Source organism: Aspergillus luchuensis, chromosome 5, assembly GCF_016861625.1.
Source record: "Aspergillus luchuensis IFO 4308 DNA, chromosome 5, nearly complete sequence".
In the NCBI taxonomy this organism is placed as follows: Eukaryota; Fungi; Ascomycota; class Eurotiomycetes; order Eurotiales; family Aspergillaceae; genus Aspergillus; species Aspergillus luchuensis.
Genome location: NC_054853.1, coordinates 2,405,922 through 2,420,486, shown reverse-complemented (window position 1 = coordinate 2,420,486; position 14,565 = coordinate 2,405,922). Strand labels below are relative to the sequence as shown.

The following is a 14,565-nucleotide window of genomic DNA, read 5'->3' as shown; positions in this document are numbered from 1 at the left end:
AGTTGAATCCTGTCCAATGTCTGCCAGCACATGCCAATAAAGAATGCACGATAGGTGCGGTGAGCAGAGTTTCAAGGGCAAGTGGAAGTCTTAAAAGGCATGCACTGTTGACGGCCAAACCTCGCATCTGTGCCTTGCTGCTTCCCCAATGGGTTCACAATATGACATCTCACAGGCTACAGCTGCATTGAAGCCAACTGCCTCGTAACTGAGCGGTTGACTCGCTTAATGTTCCCAGGGTTCAAAGTTTATGATTGATAAATGCATGCACCTGCAACACACAAAGCATCACCTAAAGTTATTTTTTCATGCCCGCCAAAGCAAGATTGAACAGATAGCAGCCTGGAGACTGGTGTTTCTGAATACGCAATGTGCGTAGATATGAGGAGTCCATTGATCAAGGGAGAGGAAGGGGTAAAGCACAGCCGACCTACAATCAAGGATCTTGTGTAAGATAGATAAGTTTACTTGGTAGAGAGACATGGGAAGGTGGAGGCCCAATGGGGTATAGCGGGTATAGTTTCACGTGACATATCGGTGACGCCGCGGAAGAGAGAGCTACTCTCAACTCCACTCGGAAACAGGCCATACCCTCGCTATAGCATTCCTCTCACTGTGCATCTACTGCCCTTAATTTTATTTTCTTTTCTAGAACCTAAACCTTCTCCCACTATTCCAACATGTCGGCCATTGCCTCTGCGCTGCGCCCTACCCTCCGCGCCTCCTCCGGCGCCGCCCTGTCCACGCGTTCCTTCAGCTCTTCCTCGTCGCGTTCCATTGCTCGTATCATGATCACGGGTCGTCTGGCTGGCCAACCCGAGGTGCAGGCCACCGCTTCTGGCCAGGAAGTTATCAGATACACCGTGGCCTCTAACCAGAACTCGAGGGATAAGCGCCCGCCGAGCTTCTTCAAGGTGTCGGCCTTCAGTGAGGGAAACCAGCGCGATTTCATCACCAACCTGCAGACGGGGTAAGTTCTCTTGCTCGTCAACTCCAGTCACGCCTTTGAACCACAGATATCCGTGTCTGCTGTTCCATTGATATCCTCCGGATGCGCCGTTTCAAGTCCCATCCTCAATGTCCATTGCGCTAACTTTCTCCATTTCCATCACAGAACTCTCGTGTTTGTCGAGGGAGACGCAACCATGCGCCAGTGGGAGAACGCAGAGGGCAAGAAGCAGACAGCCCTGAACATCACGCAGCGTACGTCATCCTCCCTTAACCTAATTACGATGAAACAAACGACATACTCTTCATGCTGTAATGCGGAAATACTAATATGTCCTAATTTAATCCGCAGGCGCCCTCGAGGTTCTCAAGCGTCCGTACAACCCCGAAGCTTTCTCTGAGGAGCAGCAGCACCAGCAGCAGCAGGAGGAGTAAAAGGAAACAAAGTATGATCGGATAATACTGTAAGAGTTGGTTGGCAATTCTCTATAATACCGGGCGGGCGGCAGGATGATGCAGCTGTCTTGAAGTCAGACATCACCCTATCTATTCCTTTGCTGGTCTCAGGTGTTCGATGCAGACTTCTCTCTCTCAATTGTCGGTGAAAATCGGGCACCATGGGCCAGCCAGCCTGCCATCAGAAACTCTTCTCATTTGGGTTCTTCCAAAGTTTCCTTGGCCATATGTATCATGTCTAGCAGTCTTCTCGTGTAAAATATCCTCTTTTTTTTTTTATCTTTCCTCATATGATATGCTCTCTATCTTTTCTCGGCATGACTTTTGCGGGTATGTCTGTCTGTCTGCTCTGCTTGGGGCTCGTGTTGCTATAAATAGTTGTGTGTAATCTGACTGGTCTCGCTCCATACTAGGTGCTGCTGCTGCTGCTGCTGCTGCTACTCCGTACTACTTACTTATCTACGTACTACGGCTTTCTATCTGCTGCACCGCTGCATGTAGTAGTTGACGCGTACGATCCGCCCAGGCAATGGCTGTGTCGCGTAATCCGCCGTTGTTGATAAATATAGATGATATCAGAAGGCAAAGGCAAGTATTCGGAAACTTAGTACACGTTTTACGCGTCTGGCACGTTGAGCTGTCTGGTAGTACCATTTACAATACATTGATTGATCTTCGGCTACGCTCTGGATGATTGTAATCAGCCTAAGTAGTTCCGGTAGCTGACGTGAAGTAGGGAAATTCCTGGATAATTATCTTGGGTTTGAATAACAGTCCTCCAAGGCACGGTATAAGAGAGCATACAGTAGAGGTTATGGAGTACCAAGGGGATCAGTCGTAAATAAAACCCTGTAGCCCCCCATCCCGCGCGACCTTCCAGTGCTTGAAAACAATCTCCACCCCAGCGGTAGATCTTGTTACAAATGCAGCTCGCTCTCCTGTCTGATTACCTGCTTGACCCGGATTTGATCCTCCGAAAGTGGCGCGGCTCCATGATCACTGCTTCCACGACTCTGACTCACTCCAGCCCAGGCATTGGTACGAATTGTGGTTGTTTGCTCGGCCATATGGCGCAGAGGAATCGCTGTTTCCCGACTGGAGGCGGAAGGCCGACCTCGCAAAAACCAAAGCAGTCCGTATCGCGACCTCCATTTTGATTGCTTGCCTGGTGACACTGCATCCTTTTCGATATCATAATAGTCATGAGGAGATCGGCTTGCGTCCGCAGAATTGTTAGAGTATGCCCTAGAGTAGCTTCAGAGTTAGACACGAGTAGCGCATCCGTAAGAGTACAGGCTCCCTTACCTTGCAGTGGTTGTCCATCTTCTATTGAACAGAAGCTTTGCCCGGCTGCCCAGGGATCCTGACGCAGAGGAACCGTTTGCTGAGGATGACTGAAGAGATGTAAAGCAGTTGCCAAATCCTAGAAAAACCAAGATCGCACGGTACATCACGAATGCATCCCTCCCACTACCGAAGAAGATAAAGAACATATATCCCGAAGCCACCGGGATCCAACGGTCGTAGAAGACATGGCCCTCCACAGGAACCTTGATCACCTCGTTCCAGTCAGGCGGGTGAGCGACACTCCACGAGTATGAATGCCATGGCTGAGTGACGATAATATTCGATGCGACAACATATGTTTGAACTGGGATAATAGCCCACAACATAATAAAGGCGATCAGGAACAGCCGCATGAACCGCGACTTGGTCAGGTTACTATTGGCGGACTGGAGGATGTCCCCAAATTGGTTTCGGTACTTGGTCAGACGATGTAGCACGATGACTAGTCAAATGTTAGTATTCATTACAAAGCAAGGGAGACATCAGACGTCAGTGGACGAACCGCAATAGTAACCAGCAATCAAGCAGATGATAAGTGGCCAGATCCAGGCGAGCACGAGAGTCACCCAGCTCCGGTCATAGTTATTGAGGCAACCAGCAATAGCATACAGAATGTACCTGTTTGACTGATAGACGTAGTGCGTAAGCATCGCAACCACCGGGGCGATTGCACAGAACGAAAGGACCACTGCGTGATTCCACCAACGTTGCGACTGGGTTGGAACGAGGTTTGCGCGACTCGTGTCCAAAACCTGTGCCAGGGTGCGAAAAATGCAAACCAAGGTCCCGGGGATAGCAACATAGCTGGCAATCATGACTTTAACCTCAATATCGCAGAGTCCCCTGCCGTCCCACCACGAATCAATGTCATCCGTCGGCCATATCAGAGCGTTGATGATATTGAAGATGTTGAGTAGGATATACCATAAGATCAAGCTGCTCGCTGCAACATTTCGGTTTTTGCAGTGCAGGACTAGAGGAATGATACTGAGAAGGACGGAGACAAATGCAGTAACCGGAAGGAGTATCGCCTGCGAAGAACCCGGTGCCACTGAAGATGCCATTCTGAGTCTTCGTTATCGAAAGGGCGTCCGTATCAACAGAGCATATGAGCCTGATAACTGCTGGAATCCGAATCATGCACCTTGCTGCTGGATACCTCTCTCGTTGCGATGGCCGAATCTCAAGATGAGAGAGATGATTGAATAACAACAACTGGTAGATATGACCCAATATGTCATCCTACCAAGAGGAGAAATGCCATCCTGAAATACCGGGTGGTCGAGCCCAAGCTCGACAGCGAGTGACAGACACATGAGCAACAGCGATCTTCTTATTGAGGTTCCAAACCCTGAATAGACAGAGTTAATGCGAAGCAAGCTTAACATGCTGGTGGGGCATAATTGAGACACCTCTCGTAAGAGTTGAAGCGACACAGAAGAAGCAAATTTCGAAAAAGACCGAGGGGTGCTGTGATATGTTGTGGCCATCTTGGGGAAACACTGCGACGGGTTCCAGCAGCACACAACCAGGGGAGTTGTCCAGTCAAGGGATCTCGAAGTGACAATTTCCCCTATGGCTTGGCCCCAAAAGACCAGAACACAGCTCTCTGAATTGGGGTGGAGATTAAGAGTGGTGCGATGCAATGAGGGTTGGTGGAGGTGCAGTGAACAGGAACTGTCTTCGGCCATTCCCCTTTTGGGTATCAAAGGACTCAGCGCCATCCTGCCCACTTCCTTCCTGCGCTGCCTCTAGTTTCACACACATACAACACACACATCCCTCCTGTCTGACCAACACGGGGACTCATTTGCAGAAACCAGCACTAGTGGTAGCGCCACTATCTGCTCTTCTCCTTCTCTCGTTTAATATGGCCCTTGCTGGACGAAATAAAAGAAAGTAGGTGCTTCTGAGCGCCTTCAAGGCTCATCACGAGAAGCGCTATGTCTGACACCTCAATCATTACGGCTAGGAGAGTGATCACACAAGATTCGTATGAGCATAGAGACTAGGCTCTCATCGGCTCCAGAAAGCATCTGCCAAGAATTGGAATTGCGAACGGGTGTTACCAGCGTGAACGACTCCATTGGCATGAAGGCTGGAGGAAAGGGACCGACATCACCCTCAGCTAGCCTCCCAGGGCCTGTGCATAAATATTTAGTTTGCCGGCCTAGTGTCCGATCATCCTATAAGAGTCAAATCGATCCACGTGCTCTCTGTACGGGGGGAGTTCGTTGCAAAGGGGCAGGCAGCAAACAGGCACCTGCAGCAAGCAGCCTTGGAACGGCAACCAGCGACCACATTGCCAGGCGTGGGTCCCTTGTCGTCACTCCTCACGGCTTCGGTTACTTCCTCCGCACGGCCTGACCAATTAGCAGGGAAACATAGCGCCCGAGGGATCGTCATTGGGGTTCCGGCTGCGGATCGCCCCCGCGGACCCGGCTTGCGTCGCTGTGATCGTAGTACTACTAAGTGGGAGCTGAGTAGGAGCTGAGCAAGGGAGATCTGCGCATCGCACAGGGTAAATCTCCCGTGGTTCTCTCTCTCACCTCACTTACTCCCATTCTCCCACCCCCTCTCTCTTCCCTCATTCTTCAACTTTCGCGTACCCTCTCTTCTCTTCGCCATCTACTGTCCAGATTCTTCATGAGTATGAGCGACTCGTGAGAGAGCTGGATCACGTCAGGCGCTTGTTGTGTCATGCCAGAGCTTGCTCATCCATCCCTGTCTCCCTCCGAGGACCGCAGCCCCCGCGTCCATCCCCGTGAGTCCATGACGCTCCGTCACCGCGGTGCAGGCCGATCTGCAACCTTTGCAGAGGGTACCGCCAACCTGCGAAATCAACGTCGCAATTCCACCTTGTCCGACACAGTATCTGAGGCGCGGAACTCAATTCGGTCATCCACGGACGACATACTTTTCCCACGTGCGGCCAAGAGAAATGACGTGAATCTGACAAATGAAGAATCACACTGGCATTCAGCACCCTTGGGCCTCGCTTTATTGCCTGCGGTTGCCGGAATCTTTTTCCAGAACGGAAGTGCCGTGGTCACCGACGTCACCCTCCTAATTCTCGCCGCGGTCTTCTTAAATTGGTCCGTTCGATTGCCGTGGTAAGGGCACGCGCTCCCTATCCCCATACGTCACATGCTAAGCCAATTTCTATCTAGGGACTGGTATCGCTCCGCACAAGCTATCCGCCATGCAGATAGGTTCTTTGACGCCACGGATTCGCCATTTCGATCAGAAGCAGACGGCCATCCATCCTCGCAGGCACACCAAGGAGATGCAACTGAGAGTGATGACCAGAAGCTCCGTGACAGTACTGCGGCGGCAGCAGCCAGCAGGGAGCTACAGATCCACGAAATCATAGCTCTTGTGTCTTGCTTCGTATTCCCAGTAATTGGGACCTGGATTCTACACGCCATCAGATCCAAGTTGTCGCGCCCTTCGGAAGGGCTAGTGTCCAACTACAACCTGACGATATTCCTGCTGGCGTCGGAGATCCGGCCTGTCTCCCATCTTCTAAGAATGGTGCAGGCGCGAACGCTCCATCTCCAGCGAGTCGTCACATTATCGTCGGAAGACGAATCAGACAGAATAGATGTGCATGATATTGCGAAGCGCCTTGAGGAGCTCGAAGCCCACGTAGCGGAGACTGCTGCAGCACGTCTGTCAGCCAGTACCGTGGATCAGGCGCAGCCACATACGCAAGATCTGGAAACGATTCAATCAGCAATCACGCAAACGGCTGCAGAAGTGCGGAAGACCTTCCAAGCAGACATTGATGCGCTGAATCGGGCCGTACGAAGGTATGAAAAACGGACCGCCGTTTCTGCCTACCAAACGGATTCTCGTCTCCAAGCCCTGGAAACCCAGATGCACGACGCCTTCTCCTTAGCGGCAACAGCCCATCGAGCAAGTATTGAACGGCCACAGGGTGCTTTTCTTATGATAGTCAATGGCATTTACGCTGCCTTTTCACTGCCTGTGCAGGCCTTCATGTCCATTGTCACTCTCCCATTGCACATGTCGAGAAGCTGCTTGCGTTATTTTAGAGGCATGCTGTTCTCAAAATCTTCTTTAACATCTCACCCCACAAAGGAGAAAGCACCACGCGGCAAACCACGACTGGCGAAGAAGACAGCACGGCCAACCTCGGAAGAGGAGCCAACAGATGCCCGGGCCCTTGGTCAGATCAAAGAAATTCAATAATTCTTGCAACCGGCGTTGCACCTGGCCGATCATAACTATATACCTAGATTATAGAAGACGGATTATGGGTCCCTTTTCGCTTCTTTTGTTTCCTTGGACTTGCCCTCTTTGGAACTATCAGTCTTAACTACGTCTATTCAAAGATGAGAACTGTTGGTTGGATTGGAGTTGTAAAAGTAGACCGAGATGGCTTGTAGACAGTCAATGGCAAATTACTATGCGCTGTTTTGGAGTCGATTGTCTCCAAATCTTCGACCGCATCTCAACCCGATACTATATAATGCGTACTGATGACATCAGCTAGTGACTTATCTCACGTCAGATGGTGCCAATTGTTCTATTACACCCTTTAACCATACTAGTAAATGCCCGTGGCCAGTCCTTCCGACAGCTAGTAGTATCTCCGTAGCTCTAACGCAAACTACTACCACCTGCCAAAGTGGCAGTAGTAGAGTATACCATTTCAACACAACTACCACCGTTACTAACTAGTAAGTATAAACAAACAAATTAAACCCGTGCAGAAGCAGAAGTCCGATGTACGAAGCGGAAAATTCTATACATATACATACACACCTACATATATATATAATAACGAGTAGTAACACACAAAAACAACTACCATCCACTATAACCCTATCATCTTTTCTCTCTCCTATCTTCTCCTCTCCTTTCTTAGGAAACACCACCCCCGGAAGGCCCCTTATTATCCACCCCAATAGTCTTCAGAAACGGCTCAACGATCCCCCGTTTCCTTTCCTCTAGCGCACGCCGATCTTTCTCCTTTGCGGGCACAGTAACGTCCGAAGATATGAGAACGGATGAGAATATGGATGCAAGAGCGGTTTCCACGGCTTGACGACGGATGGCCATTGGACTGGGAGTAGAATTGAGTGAGGGTTGTTCGGTTGCGATGCTTGAGATGGATGAGGTGAAGGTCCGTGTTTTACGGCGGATGAAGGCGGCGGGGGCAGGACCGGGCTGGGGTGCATCTTCTGGTGGGTTCTTCTGGGTGGTTGTGTTTGGTTGGGGTTCGTTTCCAGATGATGAGATTAGAAGGTTGGGCGTGGGGCCGCGGTTGTTGTTGTTGTTGGTGTTGGTGTTGTTGGGGATGGAGGAGGCAGGGGCGACTTCGTTGGCAATGCGGGCTAACATGAACGTGACGAAGGTGAAGGAGACGCTGTGAACTGGGGAGAAGGCGAGGCTTTCGAGGACCCAGGCCTGCGAGTCTTCCCAGGATAAGGGGGGTTGTTTGGTTTTCTCGCGAGTGAGGAGTTGTTGGTCGAGGTCTTGCCAGACGGCGGCAGTGACAATACCGTCCTTCAGGGATCCGAGGAATGCGAGAAGTGTTTCGCTGAGGATTTCGAGACGTTGGAGTGAAGTTACCTCTGGGGCAAAAACGGAGTTGAAATCCTTGTTGGTGTCGAGTGCTTCGCGAGCACGGGATAATAGATGGGATCGTTCGTCTTGATCGCGGAGAGTCCAGGACTCGGGCTGAAAGGGCCATCCGAACCCAGAGGTCTCTCGCATCCATGGTGGTGTATCTTCTTCCGCCTCACTCCTGGTCATGCTCCACTCGGCAATGGCACGTTCTGATATCTCGGATATGGCCTCCGTCAAACGAAACAGTTCCCGAGGAGCCGACAAAGGCACGCCCGGGGTGTCTTTCTGGTCTTGGGGTGCCTTGGCTGGGACCAGGCTGCGTGCACCTGATTCAGGCATGACGGTTAGCTCCTGTAGTGAGCGGCCAAAACAGGTGGGCAGCCATTTGCCGTGAGCGGAGATGAAGTGATCTCGGCCCTGCGCAACCCGAAGGACGAGGATTTCCTCTAGACTCAGTTTCCCGCTGTTCAGTAAACGAGTCAGTTTGATATCTCGAACGCATGCTGTGAGCTCAATGTTGGCAATCTCCCCGGGATGCAGGGTACACTCGTGAGACGGCGGTTTCTGGTTTGAGCCGGACTCCGAGTCGGAGTGTTGTGGTTGGTCGATACGGTAGTCCAGCCAGGATGGCGTGTGGTTGGAGACATCTTGCTCCGGCTTTTCTAGGGTGAAAGTTGCTGGCACGCCGCTGGTGTTTGCGACCGTCAGTGTACGGGTGACAGGCACATCGAAAGGGACGTCACCAAAGTTCACGGCATTGGGGTCTTCACTTGTAGGTTGACTGCCGTGGTGGTCCACCACAACAGTGAGTCCAGGCCGAGACTCGTTTTCCACCTTATCCAGCTCCCGGACCACCTCCTGATGTACCTTAGCTTTCAATTGCGGATCCACCGAATCGTATGTCAACGTGAATGCTGCGGCTAAGGGCTTATGATCAGAGGAGAGAATTCCTTGATGCGATACATAGTACTCAAGCTGCAGCGAGTTATCCGCATCGTCGTCCAGATCTAATGAGGCGTCACCGTTGGAATCCTTATCTGGATCGTATTCCTCCACACTGTCCGCTCCGTCGACATCGGGGTCATAATCAAACAACACGCTATCGTCCGCCGCTGCCTTATCCAAGCCCCGGGCTTTCATTTCTTCGTCGCGTTTTCTGGCCTCGGCAGCTTCTTTGGCCAGTCTTTCGTATCGCATTCTGTCCTGGCGAGTCCGATACAGTATTCGGTCACACCAACTGGGACCTCGGTTTTTCTCGCTTGTGTCAAACCTAGCAACACTTCCCACGTCATACTTATACGTGGGTAGGAAAGTGATTGGGCCCTCCCGCCAACCATCATGGAAAGCTTTTCGCTTATCCTGCTGCATTCGAAGCTGGTCATGGGGCAGTAGTGACGATATGGTGGTTTGCAGAGACGCTGGGTCGGTGTGAGGATCCACATCCTCGTCGGAAACAGCTGGGAGGGGGCTGTCTGTGTCCTGCTTCTGCGCTTCATCCGTGGCCTCCAGCGACGTAGTGCTGTCCTTGGGTCCAGTCTGGGATTGATGTCTATCATCGTAGTCATTTGCTGTATGCCGGGCTAGGACTTGTCGCACGTCACCACCTGGGATATCCTCCAGGCGATAGTTGAGATCTCCAAACCAAAATGCAAAGTCCTCCTTCCCTATACTCTCGACGGGTTCTTCTCGAAGCGCTACATTTGGGTCGATGGGCTCAAACTTCGTCCGACCGACAATTTGTGAGGCATCCCAATTCCGTCGTTCCAAACTATTCTTGTCGGATCCAGCCGCCAAGTGACAGTTCACGAAAACCACGCATGTCGTTTCGCCCAACATTAATCGAGTTGTAACAGCACCTTTGTTGCCCATATATCCCAACAGGCCCGTGCCCACACTGGTGCAGCTAACGAACGACACTTGATCGGCGAGGAAAGGTGCTGCATATACCAATTGAAGCAAGCCCACCAGCTGAGTCTCTGCAATAAGCTTATAGCCTTCTGGCAGTGCTTTCTGGACCGCTGTTTTCCACCGGTTCGACGGCGCTGGGTCAACAAAGGGTCTCAAGGCCTCCGCAGGCGACGAGACATCCACGATCTCCTGTAACCCCAGAACGTAAAGGCCGATCTTGTCCGGCGCAAACTCGGCTAGGCTTCCACCATTTCCAGGCTCATTATTCCTCACACTAGCTTGCTCTTGCGAGTCAGAGACCCGAAGCCCGGATATTTGCTCGCATACGCCTTCCCGCTGTATGAACCATTTCCCAATGTCATTCTCGGTGCCCGGAATGGCAGCGACATTCCAGGTGCCGACTTTCACACGAATCGTCTGTTGATGGGTATATTCAGCCTTCCTTGCCTTTACAGCCTGCGGGAGCGAAGAGGGATCGACCGACGGATCGGGAGAGGGGTCGTTGCTACTGGAGGAATCGCTCGAGGACGAAGGCTGCGATGCGGGCTGCGCTGAGCCCGAAGCCATATTGGGGGAAGTCGCTGACTGTAGCACGCCGAGAAGATCCAGAAAAGTTATCTCGACGTTATATAAATATATCCCTAAGTGCGTATAGACTTATGGGGGTAGGAGGACCGGCGGCTAAGAATTCACCTGGAGGGGCAGTCACACGGTGCAGAGGGTAGGAGAGCGTTTCTTTCGCGCAGTTGATTATCTGCCTTGCTGGGACTATTGTAATGGACGAGTTGGAGGTACTGTAGGTAGTAGAGGTCCTGCTATCCCAGAAGCCGATCGGATGTAACGGAGGGAGGTGGATGATGCACGCAAGGGTCCCGACGGAGGATACTATGACGCCGGGATTGATGAGGCTAAGCGCAGGGCAACCGATCGCAGATCCGCCGCGGACATGTACAAGAGGAGCCGACCGGTCAATTGGAATGATAAGGAGAGGGAATCGTAGCAGAGGAAGTGGTGATGGAGGTGATGATGAGGACAGTTCCAGTCGTTTGGCACGGCGAGTCCAGACCGCGCGGGGGTCCCGACCGCTTCCCGAACAGAGCACCAGCTGTTGCTTCGACGTTATCCTGCATCTTCCCTCTCTCCCTCTTCCTCCAGCTTGCTATCGCTCCAGCTTCCCCTCTTCCCCGTCTTCTCTCCATCTCCCTCAGTTTCACTCCTATTTCTCCCCTATTCTCTCCTCTTTTCCTCTCCCAGAGTTTAGACATCCTGCATAATGACAGGCCGCAAGCCCCGCCGTCCAAACAACAACAATCACAACCACCGTCGTCATCCCAGCCAAGGCATTGCCCAACCCTCCGACTACGACTCCGACTTTCACAACTACCTCTCTGATACCCAGCAACTTCAAGATTCCCAAGAACCGTCTATGCCTCCTCCGCTCCGCTCCAACGAGGAGCTCAACCTCTCCGTCCTGCGCCGCCATAACCCCTCCATCACCAACATTCTCTCTCTCGCCCAATACGCCGTCGTCTACATCTTCAGCCCCAGCTCCCGACAATGGGAAAAGAACGGCATTGAAGGCTCCCTATTCGTCTGCCAACTCACCCAAGGCCCCCTAGGCGAGGAGCGGTACAGTGTCTTTGTGCTCAACCGACGAGGTCTGAATAACTTCGATCTCCTCCTCACTGACGGCGAGAATGTCGAAATCACCGAAGACTACATCATCCTGAAATCGGACTACAGCCCAGAGGTGGAAGGAGTAGGAGCCAACAACAGCAATGGTACCAATGGCGCCAACGGATCTACCAAGCCAGGTGTTAACGACGGCACCAATGTCCGCATCTACGGTCTCTGGATCTACTCGGAGCCTCCGCCTAACTCAACCGCCGAGACGCGCACCATCAACGCCCAAATGATTCGCGAATGCGCAACCCACGCCGGACAGAGTATGAAGCTCGCGCACGAGCGATTTGAAGCCGCGCAGCAGAACGGTTTGCATGTCGCTGCTGCTGTGGCGTCGGCGACCGCGCCTCCGCTGGAAGAGGTGCAGTCAAGTGTACCGATGGGTCGGCAGATCTCGCTCAAGGATCTCTTTGGACAACAACGGACGCAGGACGATGAGTGGAGTGTCCGTGCACATCAGTTTGCGCCGAACGAGTGGCAGCAGCAGCAGCAGCAGCAGCACCCGCCGGCTGCGGCGATGCCTGGCGTAGGCGCAAATCCGAATCCTCCGCAGCAGGATGTTCTTGGGGATTTGTTCCGGAGGGCTGGACTAGCGTATCAGGGGGGTCAATAGCGCGACGCTACTTGCCGTTGTCTTTTGTTTCGCCTTCCAGATGTTAGACACGTTAGATACCCATAATTCATCCTTCGCTTAGTTGACAGTATGATAACAATATACATATCCAACAAACCCTCTAAATATCTACAACCATTTCCCCATCACATAGACCTTGGAACTCTACCTCACCCATCAACAATATCCATAACCATCCCCGCAACCTTCCCCGCCGTAACTTCACTATGACCTATACACACGCATTCACCCAGATTAGCAACCCCGAACCCCAACAGCAGAAGATGAACCGATAGGTAAATAGTATATAGTACTCACGTAAACAAAACGCATGCGGCAACCCATCCTCACAAACCACCATAGTCGGACCCGTCCCTCCCTTCCCTCCCACCATACTACTACTCTTAGCCTTAGCCTGGATAATCTCCTCCCTCGTCTTCTCCGCAACCCAGTGATCATTCCGTCCAAAGTAGAAGAACATCCGAGAAGTTGAGCCGTTATCATCATTATGCACCTTGTCGTTTGTATTTTCTCCGGAGGAGGACGCTATCCCCCAGACATCATCACTCCATTTATCCGTCGTGATGGTGCGCATCTCATCAGCGGCCATGTGTCTTTCCAATTCAAAACGTTAATATATGCGATCTTTTGATCATTGGCTTTTTTTTTTATAATGGGGAATGGGAACTTACAAAGCCTGCCTCACGCCTCTCTTACTCTTCAAGAAAGCGCAGGTAGTATCGACAGCCTGGGATGGCGGATCGGCCATGAATAGCTTGATTAGGGCACGGAGAGCGAAGTCGGGGAGGAGGGTGGTGAGGAAGCGGGCGAAAATGGAGACGATTAGTGCCAGGTGGGGGATGAGTGATAATAGAGTCTATCATATATTCATGTTGGTAAGTATTGATTTGTTCAGGAGAGGAGAGTACTCAGAGTGTTTGTGTCTCCGGGGGGTTAGTTGGAAGACGTACAGTCAACTTTTTCCCCGAGGGCGAACTGGCAATATCCATGACAGTCGGGAAGAGCATCACGCCGCAGATGATGTCGAAGTCAGTAGTAGAAGTGGTATTGGCGTGGGCAGATGTTTGGCGTTCGCGATGGCGCCGGATCACTTCCATGGCGATGTAGGTGCCCACGGAATGGCCCATGATAATGACGCGGGGCCGCCTAACGGTACTAGATGATTGCGTAGTAGTAGTGGCTTGCACGAAGGAGTCGAGCTTGTGCTGGATGAACTGGATCTGGTCTTCCACATTGTGGTAATGCGTGGGAAGGGGAGACTGAGGCTGGACTTCGAAGCCTGCTAGGCTGTGGCCGTGGATGTAGAATTGATGGTGGTCTTTCTTCTGTTTGCTGCTGCTGCTGCTGAGAGATTGGAGTTTGTCGGATAGGAAGGTGAAGAAGGGGTAGTAGTAGGAGATGAGACCTGGGTTTCCGGATATAAAATAGACTAGAATTGGGGCTGGGGGTGGATTGGTAGGTAGTGTTGGTCGTGGCGGCGAGGTTGTGTGGAAGAAGCTGTCGGGGGTGACATGGGGTTGCATTGAAGGGGCCATGGCCTGTCTGCACAATGCGGGGGTGTAGCCTACTCTGTAGTTACTTGCGATTAGGGGAGAATAGTTGTAAGTAGATATTGAGTTGGCCGATCCAGGGTGGAAGGAAAGAGAGTTTCCCGGGTTAAAACACCCGGTGGATTCGGGACCCGCATGCCGATCATTCGTTCTATCCAGACGCACGGACAGTATCGCTACCCTACAAGTGCTCAGCTAACTACAGTGGGCAGGTCGGTTGTTTGCATCGAAGAGATCGGGTCAGATTAGACTGAGGCAACATAGTATGTGCAAGTCGGTCTTCCTCGAGAATGCATTTCAGTGTCCTCCAGCTAGACTATGCTCCTATCCAGGGCTCCTTGAACCACAAATGTGGCGAAACGATGGAGACAACGGTGTGCTCGCGCCATTCCACGATCATCAATCATCCCGAATGCCTAGCTCAACTGATCACTATCACGC

At 52.0% G+C, this 14,565-nt stretch overlaps 7 protein-coding genes across 7 annotated transcripts; 4 read left to right on the top strand and 3 right to left on the bottom strand.

Moving 5' to 3' along the window:
- Window positions 1-680: 680 nt before the first annotated feature.
- On the top strand, window positions 681-1,383 carry AKAW2_50789A (single-stranded DNA-binding protein; the record flags this gene model as incomplete). Its single annotated transcript, XM_041690646.1, has 3 exons — window positions 681-970; window positions 1,115-1,203; window positions 1,301-1,383. The coding sequence occupies 3 exons, from the start codon at window positions 681-683 to the stop codon at window positions 1,381-1,383; spliced, it is 462 nt and encodes a 153-aa protein (XP_041544210.1).
- Window positions 1,384-2,321: 938 nt separating this feature from the next.
- On the bottom strand, window positions 2,322-3,815 carry STE3 (pheromone receptor; the record flags this gene model as incomplete). The annotated part of the gene is made up of 3 exons (XM_041690644.1): window positions 2,322-2,649; window positions 2,710-3,193; window positions 3,254-3,815. 3 exons carry the CDS (start codon window positions 3,813-3,815, stop codon window positions 2,322-2,324), a joined length of 1,374 nt encoding a protein of 457 aa, XP_041544209.1.
- Window positions 3,816-4,746: 931 nt separating this feature from the next.
- AKAW2_50787A (uncharacterized protein) lies at window positions 4,747-5,118 on the top strand (the record flags this gene model as incomplete). Its single annotated transcript, XM_041690643.1, has 1 exon — window positions 4,747-5,118. The coding sequence occupies one exon, from the start codon at window positions 4,747-4,749 to the stop codon at window positions 5,116-5,118; it is 372 nt and encodes a 123-aa protein (XP_041544208.1).
- Window positions 5,119-5,451: 333 nt separating this feature from the next.
- AKAW2_50786A (uncharacterized protein) lies at window positions 5,452-6,966 on the top strand (the record flags this gene model as incomplete). The annotated part of the gene is made up of 2 exons (XM_041690642.1): window positions 5,452-5,864; window positions 5,922-6,966. The coding sequence occupies 2 exons, from the start codon at window positions 5,452-5,454 to the stop codon at window positions 6,964-6,966; spliced, it is 1,458 nt and encodes a 485-aa protein (XP_041544207.1).
- Window positions 6,967-7,641: 675 nt separating this feature from the next.
- On the bottom strand, window positions 7,642-10,824 carry AKAW2_50785S (phosphatase family protein; the record flags this gene model as incomplete). The annotated part of the gene is made up of 1 exon (XM_041690641.1): window positions 7,642-10,824. One exon carries the CDS (start codon window positions 10,822-10,824, stop codon window positions 7,642-7,644), a length of 3,183 nt encoding a protein of 1,060 aa, XP_041544206.1.
- Window positions 10,825-11,530: 706 nt separating this feature from the next.
- AKAW2_50784A (Dcp1 family protein) lies at window positions 11,531-12,553 on the top strand (the record flags this gene model as incomplete). Its single annotated transcript, XM_041690640.1, has 1 exon — window positions 11,531-12,553. The coding sequence occupies one exon, from the start codon at window positions 11,531-11,533 to the stop codon at window positions 12,551-12,553; it is 1,023 nt and encodes a 340-aa protein (XP_041544205.1).
- Window positions 12,554-12,723: 170 nt separating this feature from the next.
- Window positions 12,724-14,109, bottom strand: AKAW2_50783S (bifunctional triacylglycerol lipase/ester hydrolase; the record flags this gene model as incomplete). Its single annotated transcript, XM_041690639.1, has 4 exons — window positions 12,724-12,785; window positions 12,872-13,167; window positions 13,246-13,430; window positions 13,525-14,109. 4 exons carry the CDS (start codon window positions 14,107-14,109, stop codon window positions 12,724-12,726), a joined length of 1,128 nt encoding a protein of 375 aa, XP_041544204.1.
- Window positions 14,110-14,565: the final 456 nt, after the last annotated feature.